Source organism: Colossoma macropomum, unplaced genomic scaffold (assembly GCF_904425465.1).
Source record: "Colossoma macropomum unplaced genomic scaffold, Colossoma_macropomum, whole genome shotgun sequence".
In the NCBI taxonomy this organism is placed as follows: Eukaryota; Metazoa; Chordata; class Actinopteri; order Characiformes; family Serrasalmidae; genus Colossoma; species Colossoma macropomum.
In genome coordinates, this window is record NW_023494791.1 from 756,192 (window position 1) to 777,551 (window position 21,360).

At 38.0% G+C, this 21,360-nt stretch overlaps 1 protein-coding gene across 3 annotated transcripts in view; it reads right to left on the minus strand.

Moving 5' to 3' along the window:
• The window catches only part of LOC118810083 (spectrin beta chain, erythrocytic), a 92,544-nt gene that overhangs the window by 55,696 nt on the left and 15,488 nt on the right, over positions 1 to 21,360 (minus strand). For 2 of the 3 annotated variants that reach the window (XM_036573610.1, XM_036573608.1), the window contains exons 4-11: positions 15,493 to 15,639; positions 11,972 to 12,163; positions 9,630 to 9,713; positions 9,380 to 9,498; positions 9,188 to 9,302; positions 8,921 to 8,998; positions 6,959 to 7,074; positions 3,236 to 3,389 (exon numbers count right to left, since the gene is read on the minus strand). In XM_036573610.1, the coding sequence (XP_036429503.1) occupies positions 3,236 to 3,389; positions 6,959 to 7,074; positions 8,921 to 8,998; positions 9,188 to 9,302; positions 9,380 to 9,498; positions 9,630 to 9,713; positions 11,972 to 12,163; positions 15,493 to 15,639 (1,005 nt within the window). The remainder of the gene's footprint in view (positions 1 to 3,235; positions 3,390 to 6,958; positions 7,075 to 8,920; positions 8,999 to 9,187; positions 9,303 to 9,379; positions 9,499 to 9,629; positions 9,714 to 11,971; positions 12,164 to 15,492; positions 15,640 to 21,360) is intronic. The other variant, XM_036573611.1, reaches the window with a different exon arrangement.

The following is a 21,360-nucleotide window of genomic DNA, read 5'->3' on the forward strand; positions in this document are numbered from 1 at the left end:
GTTTATAAGTGTGCTTACAAAGCATTCTTACCAAATTACAAAGATTTATAAGCACATTTATAACTATGTATGACTTCACAGTAAGTGTTACTAAGCCCAGTTCCTCAGCTGAGCCACATTCTAATTAAAGTGCAAGACATAAACTGGCATCACAGGTTATTGCTGATAAAATATAATTATTACTATTAGTCTGATACTAAAATTGCAGGCAAACATTATAAACAATAATTTAGTGCTCTTCCTGTGGTCTGCATGAAATAAATGAACGTTTTTCTCGAATTAGTGATAGTTTTTACCTTCAGTGAGCACAGGTCTAGATGCCATTTCTGTTTTTTCTCTGTTGAATGGACAGTGTAGTGGATAACTCCACTGCTCCACACACAGAAGACTGAAGGTTTCAGGCCTACAGCCTTAGCAGCTATGACCCTCCTTTCCCCAACCACAATATACCATAATCAATTAACACTATGTGAAAGTTTGGGCTGCATAACGTTTTGTCTTTCCCTTTAAAACACCACAAAGAGTAACTAGTAGGTCTCCAACTCTGTGCTAGGGAAATTCCACCAAATGTTCAGAATTTCTATATAATCCAGCATGTGAGGTGTAAACAGAGTGATTCAGAGTGGTTTGGTGTGAAATGGTTCAGATGTCTTTACAGTGGTGGTGATAGGAACCAGGGGTCGCCATGACTACAACACAAATATACATTTTATTTACTATCCAGAACCACCAGTGAACCTACACGAGTCTTCTGAGTTTATATGGAATGTTGATGATGGTGAAATAGTGATAAATGGTCAACGGAGCACCTGAGCCTCTGCTGTTTTTACAGTTGGTGGAAAGTCCAAACTTCAGAAGAAGCCAGTGGCTGCACAGTCTATGAAGTATGTTCACTGAAAGCCCAGAGGCCTAAAAATGCTAACTTTGGTAAAACAAGACAATCTGAACCACCTGGTCAGAGCTATTTTAGTCTAGAGTCCTCAAACGCTTCTTTTATTCTATATTTATGGCAATATTATTTTATGTTCATCTGGAACAGCAAGCACTCAGTAATGCAGTGTAATATTGGAGATAAATCTTGCTTCGAGTGCCGATGAAGAAAACATACGAGCCGCACTCTGAAACTCTTTATGCCCACTAATGACCCGTAATTCAGCTTATATTAACGTTGTATTAATCCTCTGGGTTTCTGCTCAGCCCTTTGAGGCTGGAGTCTGCAGACGTTGTTTCAGTCTTAATGTGAGAGGATATGAAAACCATTAGATTCGGGAGTTTAGAGAGAAAACGCAGCTTGTTCTGGCAAAGCGAATCATGCCATTCCTAATGCAAACGTCTGGATCTCCAGAGCCAGGGTAAATAACGCTTCACACGGCTCTTCCTGAATCTGTCGTACGGGCTCTACGTTAGACAGAGGGGATGTGAAAGGAGCGTGGGGTGGTTCATGATTAGTGTAAGAGAGTGATGTAGTATGTAAACACTGCCAGTTTCAAAACATACAGTGCAGTTCACATACGGAATCAAACCTGCTGTAAAAACAGCCTGTTATGGATTCAGGGTTTTTGTGATGTGATAGAAATCAACATTTTTACGTACGTTATGAGGCGCGTTTTAGCTCAGTTTTTAAATTACACCCAATACAGGGCAGCCAATCAGAACAGAGCTATATGTACAAAACCGCATATCTCCATTTTTGTCATTTTTCAGTTTCTGACGTAATTTGAAAATGCCTGCTGCTCTTTACATTGCGTGTAAATTTCATGATGAATGGACCAAAAGAAACGGCCTAAAACAACTTGGAAAAACTCAGATTCATTGACTTACATTAAAAGTGAAGTATGTTTTCCCTCCTCCTTTAAAATGATCATTTTAGAGATATGAAGTTTTGTTCTGGCAGTAGTAATACACACACACACACACACACACACACACACACACACACACGCACACACACACACACACACACACATATGTACATACATACGCTCTTTAAAAAGATAATTCTTCACAGGTTCTTTTCTTCAGCAAAGAAAGTGGTTCTACATAGAACCATGGACACTCGAAGAATCCTTTGCATGACTGAAGGGTTCTTTGCATTGCAAAAGGGTTCTTCAGATTGATGGAAAATGAGCTGTAGATGGTTCTATATAGAACCTTTTTAAAACATGTTCTATTTAGCAAGGGTTCTCCGTTTGTTATGATGTCAGGCTCATGACAATAGCTGAACCCTTTTGGGTGCTATGTAGAACCATTTCAGGAAGCAAAGGACCCTATCATTAATTATGTGAAAGGTTGTTTGAGTGTTCATGGTTCTATATAGAACCATTTTCTTTACTAAGAGTTTAAGAGTATATATATGAATAAAACTCCTAACTCTGAAAAAGAGTGTAAAGCTTTCAGCTTCTCTGCCTGGTCAGGACTGTGTGGCCATTTCAGAGATGGTCATTTGGCCATGGCAACATAAACAAGCCACAGTGCAGCATGCAGAAGGCTTCCTTTCACTTTAAGCTTTTATTTTCTGGCAGAAATGAGACTTGAATTACGGAGGTCTGATGACCTGCAAGTCATTGCCAACACTGTTTATTACATGACACAGTCACTCTGTTAGGAAATCTCTGCTTCCTGAGGAATCTGAAACCAAATTTTATGGGATAAAACTGCCTTCTACTGAGCTGGCATGCTCACGTAAGCAGTTTAGAGTCATTTTTTAAAAATATCCGGATACTTGTGGACGAGGCCTGAGGGATAAAGAGAGCTTTCAAAATGACATTTTTTTGGTACATAAAACCACACAAATGTCACGAGGGGACCTCCGGGAAAACACAAAAAAGTAGGATATTCGAGAAATGATGACTCTTTTGTGAGCAAGATGTCAGAATGTTTCATGTAAAAGGCAAGGCCATTGAAGAAATAATCAGCAGAGGAAAAAGCAATGAAGGGGAATTCCACCAATTTTTCAAAAATTCCTGCATAATTACATGGCTGAGAGTTAGAGCTGTTCACAGTGGTGGTGATAGGAACCAGACGTCCACCTCTAAAAGCTCCCTCACAGAAAGTTACTACATGAAATGGTTATGAATTCACTGCCTGATGACTGAGACACTGTTTTAGGATAGTTCTGAGAAGTTTTTTATTTGTTTACATCTCAGTTATTAGACTGTGCAGAAATTTTGAAATATGGGTGGAATTCCCCTTTGAAAAGGCAGAAAGCATGCTACGGTAGAGGTGGTTTACTAACCGTAATCTCTTTCAATCGGTTTTGCTCTTCCTTCACCTCCTTTCCCATGATTCTGTGCGGGTCTGTTCCCACGCTTTTGAGCGGTTCTCCATTTGAGGTCGGGAGGTCGGCGTCTTCCCTGGTGGCTGAGTGCGACTGGACGGCCTTCTCATTCCTAAAACGGAACACGCAGGGGTCAGATAAACCTGCCAGCACAGCCAGAGTCAATAGGACAGCCGTCACATCACTCACTACTAATGTCTGAGATGTTTTCTGTTGTTTTTGTTCACACAGAGTTTAAATAGCTGCACAGTTACACTGGTTTAAATATAAATAGCTCACAAATACAAGCAGAGTAGCAGAGAGCGCTCACTGCTCCCAAAACAGCCTGAATGAACCGACTACAGGACTGTTTGCACGTAAATGTGTGTATAAAGTCACACTGAGCTAAAGCTGTGGATGTTACCTTCATGTTTGGAGGGTCAAAATGTAACATACAGCATTTGGTGTTTTTAATCATGTGTTGGTTCTTTTTGTGTTTTCTATGTGGTTTCCATTGGCTTCCCTGACACACCTGCTCAGTGGGAGGTGTGGATATTAAGCAGATACTAAGCTAAATACTGAAACTAGTTTGCAGCCCGATTTGATTTAGCAAAGCATAAGACTGAGATTATCCCGCTTTCAAAAGAGTTGGGATACTGTGGGAAAATGTAAATAAAATCAGAATGCAATGATGTGCAAATCTTTTAACCTTAAATTTAATTGACAATAGTATAAACACAACATACTAAATGTTGAAACTTATTGCTTTTTGAAAAATACATGCATATTTCAGCTGAACGAGATTATGTTTCTCCAACTCTAATGTGCAAAACATACATTATATATATATATATATATATCACTGTTGTCAGAAGAAAACCTCATATCTCCAAAATGGTAACTTTACAGGAGAAGGAAAAAACATATTTTACTTTTAATGTTAGGCAATAGAACCAGACTTTTTTCCCAAGTCATTTTGGGTCATTTCTTTCAATTTATGTTAAACACATGGAAACTGAGCTGAATTTTTTGTTTTGTGGTGTCATAATAATCAGTGTATTGACGTATATCCACGTATTCAGTCTACAGCAGTTCAGCTCCACCCACTCACACTGACGTTATAAGGAGTGTTTTAGCCCTGACTGCTTTTTGAATGAGGCAGCCAATCAGAACAGAGGTCATTTACATACATCAGTTTCAACGGCACGGCAACAAAAACATCCCTTTTCATTCTGAGGGTTAAGAGAGGTTGGAAAACTGTCATGTAAAAGTGAATCATGACTGTTTTTGGTACATAAAACCACACAAACGTCATGAAAATGATCTCAGGGGAAAAATGAAGTAAGGAGAATGTAGGACATGGGCCCTTTAAAACAGCAAACGCTGCAGCACATCTCAGTTTGGAGCCTGAAGTGCCAGAAAATGATAGGCTGAGATGAAATATGATACGTTCATCAGAAGAACTACACAGAAATAGCTAGAGACCAGAAAGAGTCTCTCGAGCATGCTGGGGAAAAAAACAGAACGTTGGGAGTTCTCGCCATCTCAGAGGATGAGAAGAACCAGATGAAGCTCAGTTACACAATCCTGAGCCCCCGAATACGCAAAAGTTCAAATCTCATCCGGTGGGTTTGAGTCTGTTTGGACAGAGCGTGAGCTGTCTGGATTATAACTGAACTCCACACACAGTATAAATGTCATCACAACTAATCAAAAACGTGTTCGCAGTTACATTTTTCAGAGACAAGTCAACTTTCTTTCCTAAATAAATCTAACAAGGAATGTAATAACAGTGCTAAGGAGGTACGACACTGACAGCAGCAATCTGGACAGTTTACACCTTCATCACCATCACGCAGCTCACTGCAGTAAACAGCAAAAACGCTCAGTTACATTCAGCTTCACTTCTCATAACGCTCTGAACATTCTAAACCACTTTTGTCGTATCGGTTTACAAGAGACAGCAAACAGATCCGTGTATCCAGCAAACAGAGCTGTGCGTTTGAAAACCCAGTAAAAAAGGTCACAAGTTCAGAAACCAACCCCCTGTCTGAGAAAATTTTAGTGATTTTTACATGAAATCCTGGTGAACTCTGTGACTAAACTACGGGATTAATTACTGTGGGGCTATTGAGTTCAACAAGTATGCAAGTACAAGTCATGACCCAAAGCTGTACTGTTTTAGGAATTTTGATTTAATTGTTAAAAATCTGTTGCTTGCCATACCATAAGGACAAAAAAGTAAATGTATATGAAATTTGGTAGGTGTTTCCATTTGAGACCCCACATCCCAGATCTATTATTAATTCAGGCCGCTCTAAACGTGCTATCCATCATTTGTGTTCTACTGGCTTCATAAAGCTGTGGTGCTTTGACCCCCATCATTGCCACTTGTGATGAACATGAAAGTGTTCTTTGGTGAACTGTGTAGAACCATGAACACTCAGAACCATTCTGTTCATTACAAGCTTGAAATCATAGCAATAGCAGAACGCATTTTGGTGCTGTATAGAATCCTTTTTGAAAAATGTATATAAGACCATATACAACACATTCTCCATCAATCTGAAGAACCATTTCACCACCAGAACACTTTAAGCATGCAAATGGTTCTTTGAGTGTTTCTATATGGGACCATTGGGCCTCATTCACCAATATCTTTGTAAGTTTGTTCTTAAATGTGTTCTTGAGAAAGGTCCTAAGAAAAAGTCTACATCAGAGACCCATTGTCTTTAACAAAGAACCCTTGAAAAAAGCACGTTCAAAAAAGATGGTTCTTTAAGCGTTCTATATAGAACCATGAACACTCAAAGAATCATTTGCATGCTTAAAAGGTTGTTTGCATACTAAAATTGTTCTTTAGATTAATGGAGAATGTTGTATATGGTTCTATACTGCACCAACAATTGTAAACAAACTTGAATAAAAGAAACCTTTTTGGTGCTGGTGCTATATAGAACCAATTCCAATAAGGTGCTGTATAGAGCCTGTTATAACACATTCTCCATCAATCTGAGGAACGTTTTAAGAGTGTACCATGAGATACTTTAAGGATGCTCTTCTATATGTTTCATTTAAGAAGCAATTTGCTGTAATAGTGGGTGAACATTTTGAATAACAAAGCTTTGAGGCAACAGAAACCAACTCACAATAAGCAGCCTAATTATTGCTAATAGAAAGCAGTTATGAAGGAAAAGTGGAGCTCTCCTAGGTATCTGGGAGGGAAATATGGACTATTAAACTTCAAAACACAATTAAATCAATAAAAGAAGGCCATGTGATGGCAATCTAAACCCAGAGACTGACCTAAGGGAAAAACAACAACCAATAAACAAACAAAGTAGCACTAAAGGGAAGCTTCCAAGTAAATTTACTATCCACGCTTTCCTCTTCAGAGAGCTTTAGTGGCCTTGTATACCGCTCTGTTAAAATCCGAAGAAAGCACTGGCCTGATCAAGGGAGGAAAATTCAGATCAGCAATTTTCTGACATTAAGAAAATAAACACACATCTTTCATACACATTTAATTATCATTTGGAAGCGCTCTCCTTGGCTGTGGTTCCTCATGGTTCTCTACAAACACGACAAAAACAGAAGCATGGAAAAGGGTTTTCATGTCCTGCAGTGCTCCCATTAAGGGAGGAAGTGACTCGAGTCCCTGCAGGGACATCATAGGTGCCTGAGGTAGTTAGCTTGAGTCACCTGATAGCACTCTGGAGCAGGAGCCAGCTGTCCTTCACCTCGGCCTGCTTCTGGGACACTCTGGTAGCCAGAGCAGGGTGCAGGTTAGAAAGCTGGGATACTGTTACATCCAGAACCTGCAAGCAGAAAACAGAGATCTGGGTCAAATACAGCTTATGAATGATCAAGCAATGTGCTTCACCTCTACAAATCCTAGTAGGTATGAAATTTGGTAGATAATTCCATTTGAGACCCCACATCTATTGTAAACTGAGGCCATTCTAAACATGCTGTCCATCATTTGTGTTCTACTGGCTTCACAAAGCATGTGGTGCTTGGACCCCCATCATTGCCACTTGTGATGCAAGTGCTCTTTAGTAAACTACAGAACCATAAACACTCAAAGAACCATTTGCATGCTTAACTGGTTCCTTGCATGGTGAACTCTTTCTTCAGATTGATGGAGAATGTGTTGTATATGGTTCTATATAGCACCAAAATTTATATACAAACTTGAATAGAAGAATCCAGACTTACTGCAGCCTGAAGCTTTTTACTCAGTAACGACATGGACAGCAGAGCAAACAGGCTGAGTTATTCTTATGTTATAGAATGTGTAATAAACAGCGGTGGACAAAGTACACAAATGCAGTGCTTCAGTGAAAGTAGAGACATTCTCTGTAATATATTACTCAAGTAAAAGTAAGTACTCTGTTTATATTTTGAAGTACAAAATTACCCATTTGGAAAAATATGGAAATATATTTTTATATAATGGAAAGACATTTTAAATACACTGCAGTCGATGCTGAATTACATTAGAACACTAAAATGTATTTCAGAATATTTTGCCATATTAACCAAATATATTTTAAAACACATTTATTTTAAAATGTATGGGGAAATATTACACACAGAAATGTATCATACAGAAATAAATGTATGTAAATATATTTATTATCTATTTGATGATATCCATTTGAAAATGTTTGAAAATATCCAGAATCCTGTCTGATGCTCTTCACTGTCTGATACCTTTAGAAATGAATTTCCAGTATCTTCATTTTAAATCTGATCTAATGATCCTTTAACAGGACAGAAGCGAGTGTTGTGGGTATTGATACTCTGTGAAAATGCAGTTATGATTTAATATCTTATTTATTTGAAGTACATTGTGTGTGAGAGTCTGACTGCAGACGTACATGGTTAATGTAAAGTCAGTACTCTTCATTCAGTTCATGTATATTTAGTTATATCTGTAACCCCTATTAAAACGGCATAAAATTTAAAAAATATGTTAACAAATACAAATAAATGCATTTTAACAATATATTTAACAAATACATTTTATGGCCATTTTTATACACTGCAAAAATATAGGTGTTGTCAGAAGAAAACCTCGTAAATGGTAACTTTACAGAAGAAAGAAGAAACCTACTTTACTTTTAATGTCAATGGAACCAGATTTTTTTTCCAAGTCATTTTAGGTCGTTTCTTTTAGTCCATTTATCATGAAATTTACAAACAATGTAAAGGGTAACAGGTATTTTTTTAAAATTATGTCAAAAACTGAAAAATATTAAAAATGAGGATATGAGGTTTTCTTACGACAACAGCGATATGTTTAATAAATACATTTGGAATATATTCTTTCTATATGGATACAGAAGTACTTGCTTTTAAATGTACTTAAACATCAAAAGTGAAAGTATTCTGATATATTATAACAATCCAGTATTCCTCCCCGCACAGCGTTTCAGCATTTTCTTTCATTCTGAAAGCTTCTCCGAGGTCCCCGGGCCTAAGCTACGATTGGACATTCAGTAATAAGGTGAGGTTTTTAGCAAAAGGTGCTCTATGATTGGCTTGATTTATTTGAGAAACTGTCATATTCTTTCATATAATTACATTTTTATTCACAGTGTCTTGCAGAAAGTATTAAGGTATTAAAGTAAGATATTTTACTGTGAAATGAGTACACACCATAATTTGACTGGCAATATCCCGAATCTCTCCGTCTCCACTTTCTCCAGCTCTGTCGGTTACGGAGAGGCCTTTTCTCTAGACATGATGTAAGAAAATATGACCAGATCATCAATCAATTTCATTACTTCATGTGTGTAATATGAAAAGTCATGCAGTAGTCATCAATATCAAAAGTCACATCAAACATAATAGTCATTCTATGGTTCCCCTGAGGCTGAACAGCAACAATAGCATTGACAGCAGCAATGATTCGAGGATTATTACCATGTTGTTGATGGAACAGATGATGTTATCAGCCTGCTGGTAGAAGGAGGAGACTTCCAAAGCCAGCTGTAGATTTTCCCGACAGTCTTTCAAGTGGGACTGAACTTTCAGCCACCTAGAACCCCAAAATACAAAATGCATTGGTCCCACATCAGTGAGCGATGGCTGGATCTGTGGGAACTACCGACTCACATTTTATTAATGTGTTTCCTCCTGGTGGAGATGCTCTTGCCCTCGCCCTTCGCCTGCTTCTCCAGTTTGAGGGCCAGATGGTTGATCTCCTCGTGAAGGTTTCTATACAGCTGCTCATCCTAAGATTAAGCAGAGCAAACAATCTCACAGTGAGGCTTAACTTCGGCACAGCGGTTAGAATTGCCTGTGGAGAAGATTGCAGCAATCCCTCGGTGAGATCTCAGATGCTCCTTGTTGTGAAAGGCCTCACCTGTTTCAAATCTAGTATCCTCCGCGTCAGCTGCAGCTTGTCCATGTTTTCCCCTAAGAGGCTGGCCAGCGACTGCTCCTCTTCCTGCCGACACATAAAAAGTGTTTGCTTCACTGCCACACGTTGTTCCAGTCCAGCCATTGTTTTCTTTGAGCAGAGCTACTGTTGTTCTAAATTAGCCTAGCTACCACACAAGATGGGAAACAGCATGGACTTGTTAAGCAACACCTCACACTGCTGGCTGGAGCTGAGAGGCTCCCAAAGACGGAAAGGAAATGAGTGCTAACAGCAGAACCCCAAATTCTGGAACATCTCCATAAGAAATATGCAGTATTGTTGATTTAAACACTCTTAAAAATTAATAATTAATTAATAATAATAATTTATTTATATTGCACTTTTCATGCCAGTGGCAGCTCAAAGTGCTTTACAGACAGGTGGTGAAGTTAAACTGTAATACAAGAAATTATAAGTATTAATTTAGAATCATATAAGAAAATGACACAGATTAATTTATTAAAAGTGTTTTAATTAAATGCTCAGTTAATAATAACATTCTTTAGTAAAGGAAATGGTTCTACATAGAACCATGAACACTCAAAGAACCCTTTCCATGATTAAATGATTCTTTAGACGGATGGAGAATGTCTTGTGTATGACTCTATATAGAACCTTTTTGAAAAGGGTTCTATGTATCACCAAAAATGGTTCTTATATTGTTACAATATCAAGCTTGTTACAATTGAAGGACCCTTTTTTGATGCTAAACCCTTTTTAAAAAGGTTCTATATAGAGTCATACACAAGACATTCTCCATCCGTCTAAAGAATCATTCCATCATGGAAAGGGTTCTTTGAGTGTTCATGGTTCTATATAGATTTTCTTTGCTAAAGAACCCTTAATTAAGAAAACTATCCTTTTTAAGTGTGTAGATAATGCGAAAAAACAATGGAAAAGCATAAAAGCAAATAATTTTTTTAGAAAGAGTAACAAGCTAACTGATGTTAGGATTATTAATTAATAATCAGGCAAAAACAATGAGTGGAAAAGCATAATCAGAATCATGCAGTCGGAAATAATAGCTTTTGTCTTTTATCTAATCATCTAATCTAAAAAGATCACAGTAGCACTGAATGATTAATTTTTTATATCACATTTTAAAGTTCTTTTTTTTTAAATCACAAAAGCATCAATTTTGATTATATTCCTACATTAATTTAAAAAAGCTTAATTTATAGAAAATAGTCACTTTTAAATCACAATCGCAATATTGATCAGAAAAATGGCAATTAGATATTTTCCCAACATCACTCAGCCACTAAATAAGCTAATGCAGCATATTATTATGACTGATGTTATTTGGACAGCTAGCATTAACCAGCGTTAACTAGCTTGTGTTAGGATTATTTATCATACAAAAATAATAAATGTTAGCTCGATAAATATAATAAATGTTAGATAATAAATGTTAGTTTTTGTCAGAGCAAATGAGTTTTGTGTTAAAAAATGTTAAAAAGGAAGAAGACAGCTCACTAGCTAAACTAGCTAATGCAGTGTATTTAGCGTTAGCTGGCTAGGGTCTGATTATTTATAACAAATGGAAAAACAATCTGTATCTTGCAATCAGCAGCAAAGTCTTGCTATCATCTTGTTGCCATCTGACAGATACATAAGGTAGATAATGCAATGTATATTTTTAGTTATCGTTAGCTGGCTAGGCAGTGTTAACTATTTATGATTATTATTTATTATAGAGCTGGACAATATAAAATATAGACAATATAAAAATGGACAATAAAAAAAAATATTGTGATACTTCAAGAAATTTTCATGATACACCCTGTGTCACAATATTTATTTTTTCAGACAGAGAAAAAAGTATTTGGCACTAAATCCAGTTAAACAGACTAATTTTACTCTCTTTATAATGAATCATAAATATTCGAAATTTTCAGAAAAGCATACTATATTGAATTGTGACATAGTTTATCATAATAATGATAAATATTGTCAATATTGCCCAGCCCTAATTTCTAATGTCTGAATAAATGAAAAAGCAGGAGAGCAGAACACATGTAAAGACGTGCACCTCCAAACTAGTAACTTCACACCGGCTCCAACTTTTAATGTAAGTTAATGTAAAGAGGTTTCAGTCTAAGAGATTTTGGAGCATTTCTGTCCATTCATCATTAAATTTCCACACAATGTAGAGCAGCTGCTGCTCTAATGATGCATAAATATAAAAATCACCAAAAATAGAGATACATATTGTTTTGTGTGGTTTTTGGACAGTGATGATGCAGCATTGAGCCATTGTTTGTACAGAAAGACTGGAGCTCTACCTTCCGTTTGATCCACATCTCCAGCTGATCCACCTTCCTGTTGAACTCCTGCAGACTCTGAGCTCCGCCCATTGCTCTGGTTTGAGTGGCGGCGGTCTGTTTAAGCGTGCTCCACTGGTCTCTGAGCTGACCCAGCTGCATCTTCACCAGGTCAGAGGTCGGGTTCAGCTTACACATCAACTGCTCCCCCATCTGTACACAACACAGACAGATGTGTCTGATGCTCATTTACAGCAGTTCAGCTTATCCACTAAGCAGTCCAACCATGACCGTTTAGAACAGGGGGTCAAACTGAACCACTAAAAGGGCCATATTAAAAAATCTAGCTATGTTTTATTTCATTTTAATTAGCATTTTGCTGTGAACAGAACTGGAAATTGTTTAGTCATAATATGCCAAAACTGCAACAGCAAAACAGGCCCTGAAATATTACATGAATATTGTGAGTACCACTCATTTTAAACAAAAACAAATTGTTGTATATATAACAACAGGCTACATTAGCTACAGAGAACTGCTAAACCTCTTTAAACGTCCCCAGGTTTTTTAAAACTGCCTATTTGCGTGAACGAGCCAGCTGCCATCTCTTTTTCTGTGGTATTATGCTGTCCCGTAGATTGTTGTTGGGGGGGCTGGAGCGTACATCACATTGTGTAAGATAAGATAATCCTACATATATATATAAATAAAAAATAAACGAAAGATAAAAAATGAGCTCTATGCTGCGGATTGTAGTGCAGGTCACGGTGAAATTAACATTAACAGAAAATTGAAATAGTTTTGCAGGCTGGATAGGATTGTGTCATGGGCCTGACTTGGCCTGCTGGCCTTGTGTTGGACACCTGGGGTTTAGAAGGAGGAGATTAATTTACTGTATTTACTGCTGGCTTCTCTCAAAGCTGGAAGATGGGAGTTAGCACCTATATTTCTACTTGGACCAGAGACTGGAATCTTCTGATTGGCTGCAGCAGGGGGCGCTCCAGCTATATAAAGGCTGGAGGAAAACAAGATGGCTGTCTGCATGGGTTGTCACATCTGTGCCATCCGCTTTCCCACCGACCAGACCAAACACTCTGTGTGGCTTGTTTTGGCTCCTGTGTGTGTTTACATTTATAGCTGGTTTCAGGTGTTCGTAGCTGGTTTCGGGTGTTTATAGCTGGTTTTGGGTGTTCATAGCTGGTTTCGGGTGTTCGTAGCCGATTTCGAGTGTTCATAGCTGGTTTCGGGTGTTTATAGCTGATTTCAGGTGTTCGTAGCTGGTTTCGGGTGTTTATAGCTGGTTTCGGGTGTTTATAGCTGGTTTCGGGTGTTCGCTTTCTCCTGAAGCCTTTTTCTGTCTCTTAGGCCGTGTTCAGACTGCCAGCCCATATCCCATTTTTGGTGTATCCAGACTGATTTTTATAGTCTGCACAACTAAAAACCACATGAAATCAGATTTTTACAAATCAGATCTAAACCACATTTGGAAGTGGTTTGAAATGTGACTCCAGTCAGATTTTTACAGGTGCGTCTGGAGGGCGAGATGATGCTCCTCCATCTCTCCTGCTTCTGCACCAATCTGAAGAACCATTTCACCACGCAGAGAACCATTTAATCATGCAGAGAACCATTTAATCATGCAGAGAACCACTTAATCATGCAAATCGTTCTCTGAGTGTTCATAGTTCTACATAGAACCATTTTCTTTGCTAAAGAACCCTTGAAGACAGAAGTGTTTTAAGTGTGTATTTTTAGATTATAGTAGTGTGTAATAAAACTTGGCCCTGGCCATTTAAGGGGTTAGATAACACTGGCTGTCTGGTGAAAGGCGTGTACCTCCAAACAAGTAACTTTACACCGGGTCTAACCTTTAATGTAAGTTAATGCAAAGAGGTTTCAGTCTAAGTGATTTTGGAGCATTTCTGTCCATTCATCATCAAATTTTATGCTAACATTGACGCCATTCTGTGTGGGTTCACAGTGTTTTGGTCTGGCGGGTGTTTTGCTGTTGTTTCTTTTTTACGTATGACCTCTTTGTTTGACCCCTTGACCTTTGGGGTTGTAACATGTTGCACTGTATCAGTATTAGTGCTGATACCAGGACTTAAACAAGCGATTTCAGACACACATTACTGAGTGATGCACCTGTACAGCTGAAGCAGTAACGTGTCTGTAGAGTGGGATTATTTCACACAGCAGTAAAAATGCTCATCGTAAAATCTGTAACGACGATACCTGAACGAGAGAAACCACCAGCAAGGCTTTCAATACACCAAATTTAATGAATCATTTAAAGATAAACCTGACAATAAAAATAATTAATAATCAATCAAGCCCAAATTCAGGTGCCTGTTACAGATGCACAGTGGCAGGTGATATTCTCTCTGATTTGTGTGATGTGTTGTTTGTCTAATGCAGTCGTTCTTTAACCTTTTTGAGGCCGTCCACCCAGCTTGAGCCTGACTATTTATTGAGGGATTTTTTATTAGAAGGAATTTGCCGACGTACATGTTTACCCATACAGAAATCTGATATATGGCCATATATACACCATATAGTATCATAAATTTCAGAATATAAGTACACATATATAGTGTGCATGTATGTAAGTATCAAATATTGGACACCACATAGGGATCATACATATATTGTATATTTGATACATATATGTCTGATACAAACACCGAAAGACTTTTTAAAAACAAACAAAAAAATGAAAGCATACATTCACTAAAAACTCGTATCATATAACATGAAGCTAGCATATAAGAGTAATATACCATCTGTATATGAATAATGTTTGCTATCATATACTTTTGAACATATGTGTTACACATACAAGTATGTATATGCTGGTATATTGCTGGTAAAAAAAATGGCCAATTTTAAATAATTTAATGGCATTTATGTCATGTCAATCAATCAATCAATCAATCAATAAACCTTTATTTTCACTGAGAAATACATTGAGGGTGACCCTCATTTTCAATGCATCTGAGTATTTACAGCGTAAAGGGATTGAAAAAGAAATTAAAATTGAACTTAATCAGATTAAACTAACGAACAAAACTACAGGAACAAATTAACAGTAAAATCACACAAAATAAAACAAAATAAAATGTAAAATTATTCAATATTTTGTAAAATCATTCAATATTTTAACTTTTATTATGTATATGTATACATACACATATGGCCATATATGACAAATGTAAGTTGGATATTAGGGAAATTCATATAGGCTAATTTATGTCATATAGTTTAAATCCATACTGGCCTATATCAGGTTTCTGTATGGGTATACGACTCTCTATAGTCATAGTATAGCCTATAGCTGTGTCTGTTTGAAGAGTGGGTAAAAGACCCCTGAACGAAACCTGGGATGAAGTACATCAGTCTCAGTCTGACCGTAGATGATGAGAGGGGCGTGTTGTGTTGGTGGAAAGGTCACAGCGCATCTTTCCTCCTGCATCTAAAACTCTAAATGTGCTGCTAGTGCCGTGTGAGATCAGAGTAAAGGGTTAAAGAAGATCCTCCATCACCTGGTTAAGCTGAATGAGCGTGTTCTCAAAGTCCTTCAGGTCTCTCTGGAGAGTCTGAGATACTTCCTCCCAATCAGCCAAGGAGCATCTCTGCATATTACCGCCATCTCGGAGATTCTTCAGCTTCCCTTGGATCCAGGCCTCGGCCTGCAGGAGATAACAGAAATGAGACGAGACCCATTCCTCACAGTCTGGCTCTTCAGTTCACAGGTATGTAAACATCAGCTCCTCCTGGTATGTGGTGATCATTTATTTATCCCGGGTTTGTGAATGATAACAAAAGTGAAACGTGAACATGAGCATAATGTCTGGGTTCCAGAACAGACTGCTGTAAGATCTGAGCTCGTATGTCTCTGTGTTTGTGTTGGTACTTCTTCTGTTTTTTCCCAGTTAGTGTCCATTTTTTACAAACCCCAATTCCAAAACCGTTGGGACAGTATGTTAAAATGCACTGCTAATAAAAACTGAAAACAGTGATCAGTAAATTCTGTTCCAACTGGATTCAATTCAAAACAGTCCACAAAACATACTATTTAATTTTACTTCTTACATAATTTTTGTAAATATACATTCATTTCAAATTTGATGTCTGCAACACTTTCCAAAAACGTGCACGTTTACCACTCTATCACCTTTCATTTGACAACACAGGGGAAAAACAACTATGACCTCTTTAACATGTTTCACTGAATGTGTTGAGATTAGAGAGATTAGTTTTGATTATTTTTTTTTAGCCTGTGTTATATTTTTTGTATTTTATGTTTTTCTTGAGGTCCACTTTCAACATTTGTGTTATACATTTGTAAGATAATTAATTTCCACATTACCATTTTCCAACCTCTCAGTTTTCACTGTGCATCAGTCCATTTCAGATGAGCCCAAGCCCAGAGAAGTCAGCGGTGTTTCTGGACAACGTTGATATTTGACTTCCAATTTGCATGCTTACTGAAATGGTTCTTCAGATTGATGGAGCATGTGTTGCATATGTCTCTATATAACACCAAGAAGAGTTTGCTATTGCTGCAATGTCAAGCTTGTAACAACAGAAGAACCCTTTTTGGTGCTATATAGATCCATGTTCAACAAGGATCAATATAAAACCATATACAGCACATTCTCTATCAATCTGAAGAACCATTTCACCATGCAGAGAACACTTTCAGCAATAAAATGACTCTTTGATTGTTCATGCTTTTATATAGAACCATGCCTTTACTAAAAAACTCTTGAAGCACCATCTTTTATAAGATGAATTTGAACATTTTTATGTTGCTAATCTTAAATTTATCCTGGTTCTACTTTTTTGGAATGTGTTGCAAACACTTTCAGAATGAGCGTACGCTTACAGGCACAATGAAGTTGATCCGATAGAACATTAAATGTCTTGCCTTTGTAATACACTCTTAAAAAATTGTACTATACAGAACTATGAACACTCAAAGAACCCTTTGCACGAATAAAGTGTTCTTTGCATTATGAAAGAGTTCTTCAGATTGATAGAGAATGTGCTGTAGATGGTTCTACCAAAAAGGGTTCTGCTCTTGTTACAATGTCAAGCTTACATACAACAGCAGAACCCTTTTTTGTGCTATACAGAACTTTTTTCAAAAAGAACCATGGAACCATTCACAGCACATTCTCCATCGATCTGAAGAGCCATCTGACCATACAAAGGGTTCATTGTTGTTAAGTGTGTACTTCTGTTTACATACAGGTCAAAGTTGATTCACTAATCACGGTTTTCTGTTTGCGTTTCACAGTCCCAACTTTTTTCTAACTGAGGTTTGTATTTTAGTTGTTTTACCACATGCTAAGGTACTTAAGGCCCATTTCACGCTCTCTTGGACTTCAGTCTGGGAACAGCGTATTAAGGAACCCACTTTAAGACCAGAGAACTTTACGACGTATATCTGAGAAGAGTTTCAGAACAGCACTGCACAGTGAGGTGTGAAGGTCCACAGCTATCGCTCCTGACCAGGACCGGGACGCAGCGTTTGGTCCCGTCTTCACTTCCTTCAGAAACATCGTCAGGAAGATCTCACCGCTCCTCAGACGGCGAGTGATTCACTGCAGAGGTTTCTTTTGGCCGGGTCTCAGGGAACATTGCATAAGTCCTTTAAAACTGCAATTTCTGGCTACGTTTGCGTTGCGAGAATCAAAAACAGGTGGCCGAATCAAGAAACATCCCGGCCGTGTTTATTTGGTATGAACACAATGTATGACCAACAGGCGGTCTTCAGAAGCCCACCCAAGTCAGAGTGTTTGCCTGGGTCTTGAAATGAGCTTGTCATCTCTGCTAGAGTAAACACTGCGGCCGTGGGATTTTATCTGCGAAGCGAATAACGTCAACACATTTCTGCAGATATTGCTAACTGCACTCTAAAAAAAGATGGTTCTTCAAGGGTTCTTTAATAAAGACAACGGTTCTACACAGAACCATGAACTCTCAAAGATTCATTTGCATGACTAAAGTGTTCTTTGCATGGTAATAATGCTTCTTCAGATTGATGGAGAATGTGTTGTATGTGGTTCTGTATAGCACCAAAAAGGGTTCTGCTATTGTTACGATGTATACAATTGCAGAACCCTTTTTGGTGTTCTATAGAACCCTTTTCAAAAAAGGTTCTCTATAGAACCTTTACAATACATTCTCCATCAATTTGAAGAACCGTTATCACCATGCAAAGAACCATTTAAGCATGCAAATGGTTGTTCATGGTTCTATATAGAACCATTTTCTTTATTAAAGAACACTAGTTAACATGGGAGGAGGGTTTGCGCTGTGTATGTTTGTGGCATAAATGGATATTTTTTGGGGAAAAAGTGGGGAAGAACAACTACGACCTTTTAGGCATGTTCCACTGAGATTTGGGAGGTTAGTTTTATTGCTTTTTTAACTAAAAAAATGGGGTTTTATTATATTTTATTGTATTTTATTTTTCCCTTAAGGTCCACTTTTAACATTTGTATCATTTTATGTACCAAAAACAGTCATAATTCATTTCTACATTACCATTTTCCAGCTACTCTTTAACCTTTAGGATTACTGAGCCTTTAAGACTTTATATATGGTACATTACACACTACAGCAAACTGTTCTATTCCAAAAAAACAAGCAGGAGTCAGGTTTCCATGGCACAGGTCACCTTGTAATTCAGTGTTATCACTATTCAAAGAACTACCTGGCACTGTTGAGATTTCAGAAGGCCTGTATAAACCCTTCTGCTCTATCACCTTCAGCCACGCCCTCAGAGAGAAAGACGACTTCACACAAGAAGCCCAGAGTCTCTGTTTCTTCCTCATTCCTGAAAATAAAGGGCTCTGATTCAAAAATGCTACCATATTAACCCACATTAACCCACACTGAGCCATGTTTGTGAGTCTGTGATCTTTATCTGTGGACAGTTTTTCCTCTCTGCCCTGATTTCTTCACAGATCTGTGTTTTATTATAAAGACTCTGTCTCTCTAATTATCACTGTAGGAATAAGGGAGTAATTAGTTTCAGGCCAAAACAGCCAAAGCAGAACAAGCTTTTCAGGAGATGTTTCTGAGGATATCAGATGTAAGATAAACCACTGGCATAAGAAAGGAGTCAAAGGAAAATAAGCGGAGAAAGAAGAGTATGTGCATTTATCACTGCTGTCAGAGCAAAACCTCCAATTTTCAAAATGGTGACTTCATAGGAGAAGAAAAAAATCTTAACTTTGAATCGAAGTTACCAGAACCAGATTTTTTAATTTGTAATTTTAGGTAATTTCTACTGATCTGTCATCGTGAAATTTTAACACAATGTACAGGGCAGCTGGCATCTTCAAATTCTTAAAAAAAGTACAGAACTACAAAAATGGAGATACAAGGTTTTGTTCTGACAGCAGCGATATATTCATCACATACTGCACTACAGTAAATCTAGATTAACAGGGCACATTATGCTCTCTTCATAATGAAATGTGCAGCTGGTCAGTGCTCTTTAAGTACTGACAACTTCCACAGTATGGTCAGAAAAGCTTATTGTGGCATAATTTATCATGATAGCAATAAATGCTGTCCTACTGCCCACCCCTACCCCTATGCTGAACTTCAGCAACCAAAAGGAAATCTTTTCATTTTTCACAATAAATTTGTATTTTTTTTATTTCTATTATTTTAAGGAAAATCGGCTCCTTCAGAGAGAGCAAAGCAAATAGAAAGACACCCACATATATTATCCCTGTCCATTAAAAGGAGTATTCTCCATTTTTCCAATTTTTATTTTTCTGCAGGTCCTTTACATTGTGTACATTTTTACATTTCATGATAAATGGATCAATAAAAATGCTCCAAAACTGCACGGAATAAAACGCCTTTACAGTAACTTACATTACTGCTCTCGTGTGAAGCTACCATTTTGGAGATACTTGTTTTTCTTTGGACAGTGATACACATATGTAAACGTACAGACACAGTAGTGTGTGAAAGCCTTGGGGCCTTAAGCACATTGTTTTAAACTGTTTATCTTGGCAGTTAATGTGCCAGTAAAAACACTGTATAATCGTCAGAATAAGTACAAATAACGCGGCACCTGAATTAACCTATAATGACGCATTGGTCAGCCAAACCAGACGGTTTTAATATTAATGCTTACAATTAATACTGAGCTTTCTCAGGGGTGGTTTGGAAATGGTTGAATGAACACACTGATGTTTTGTGTTAATGTTTGTATTTATTTTTTCTGAGTAAATAAAAGCTTACTGCCTAGACTAACTTTTAATTAGAATTTTTTCGTGTTGCCAAAACTTTTGCACAGTACTGTATATGAATATCTGTTACTCTCGGCGGAGCAGCAGCTGTGGCCGGTGTCCCCGAGCCGAACTCCCTGAAATATGTCCTTGTATGTCGGAGTCGGCACGGCAGTGAGAGATAAGGCGAGAGCGCGGGCTGCTCGGCTCGGCCTCAGTGGGCCAGAGGCGTGAAGAGACGGGGCCAAACAATGATCTCATCCCCAAATAATTGCTCCTCTTGTGGCTGGTCCCCCCTCCCCTCCCACTCCCTGTTCTGCCTCTGCTCTCCAGCTCCAGACATGAAGACAAGAACAAAAGAACATAATAACTGAGAGAGAGAGAGAGAGAAAGAGCAAGAGAGAGAGAGAGAGAGAAAGAGAAAGAGAGAGAGAGAAAGAGAAAGAGAGAGAGAGAGAGAAATAGCAAGAGAGAGAGAGAGAGAGAGAGAGAGAAAGAGAGAGAGAGCAAGAGAGAGAGAAAGAGCAAGAGAGAGAGAGAAAGACAGAGAGAGAGAGAGAAAGAGCAACAGAGAGAGAGAGAGAGAGAGACAGAGATAGAGAGCTGAACACTGGTGACGGGGTCAGAGGACAGTCACTGTCTGTTTCCGTCTCTGTAAGCAGATTTTTGCCTGCCCATCACTTTTTAAAGCTTCGTTTTCCACATTAGCAACACGCTTGTTCGGCTGCACTCCTTCCTCACCTTTCATCACAGGCTCAGCTGCAAAGCCTGGAAAGTGAGATTAACCTCGGAGAGGTCCAGCTCCACAGAGCAGGACAGCATGATGATGCGTTTTCAGTGACGGATAATAATATAATATGAATGAATAACAGTAGGAGTACGTCTCCTTTAAAGGAACAGTTTGGGGAAAAACTCATTTACAGTGAAAGATGAGATGTGTTTCCGGTCAGAGATGGGCAATATGACAACATTTATCATTATCGTGATAAATTACATCACTATTTGTCACAATATGCTTTTGTAAGCAAATTGTGGGTATCATCATCAGTGCTTACAAACACCTCCCAGCTGCACGTCTGATTAAAACAGAGCATAATTGGTCCTGTATAATGGGGTTTAGTGCAGCACGGTGTGTAAAATGTTGAATGC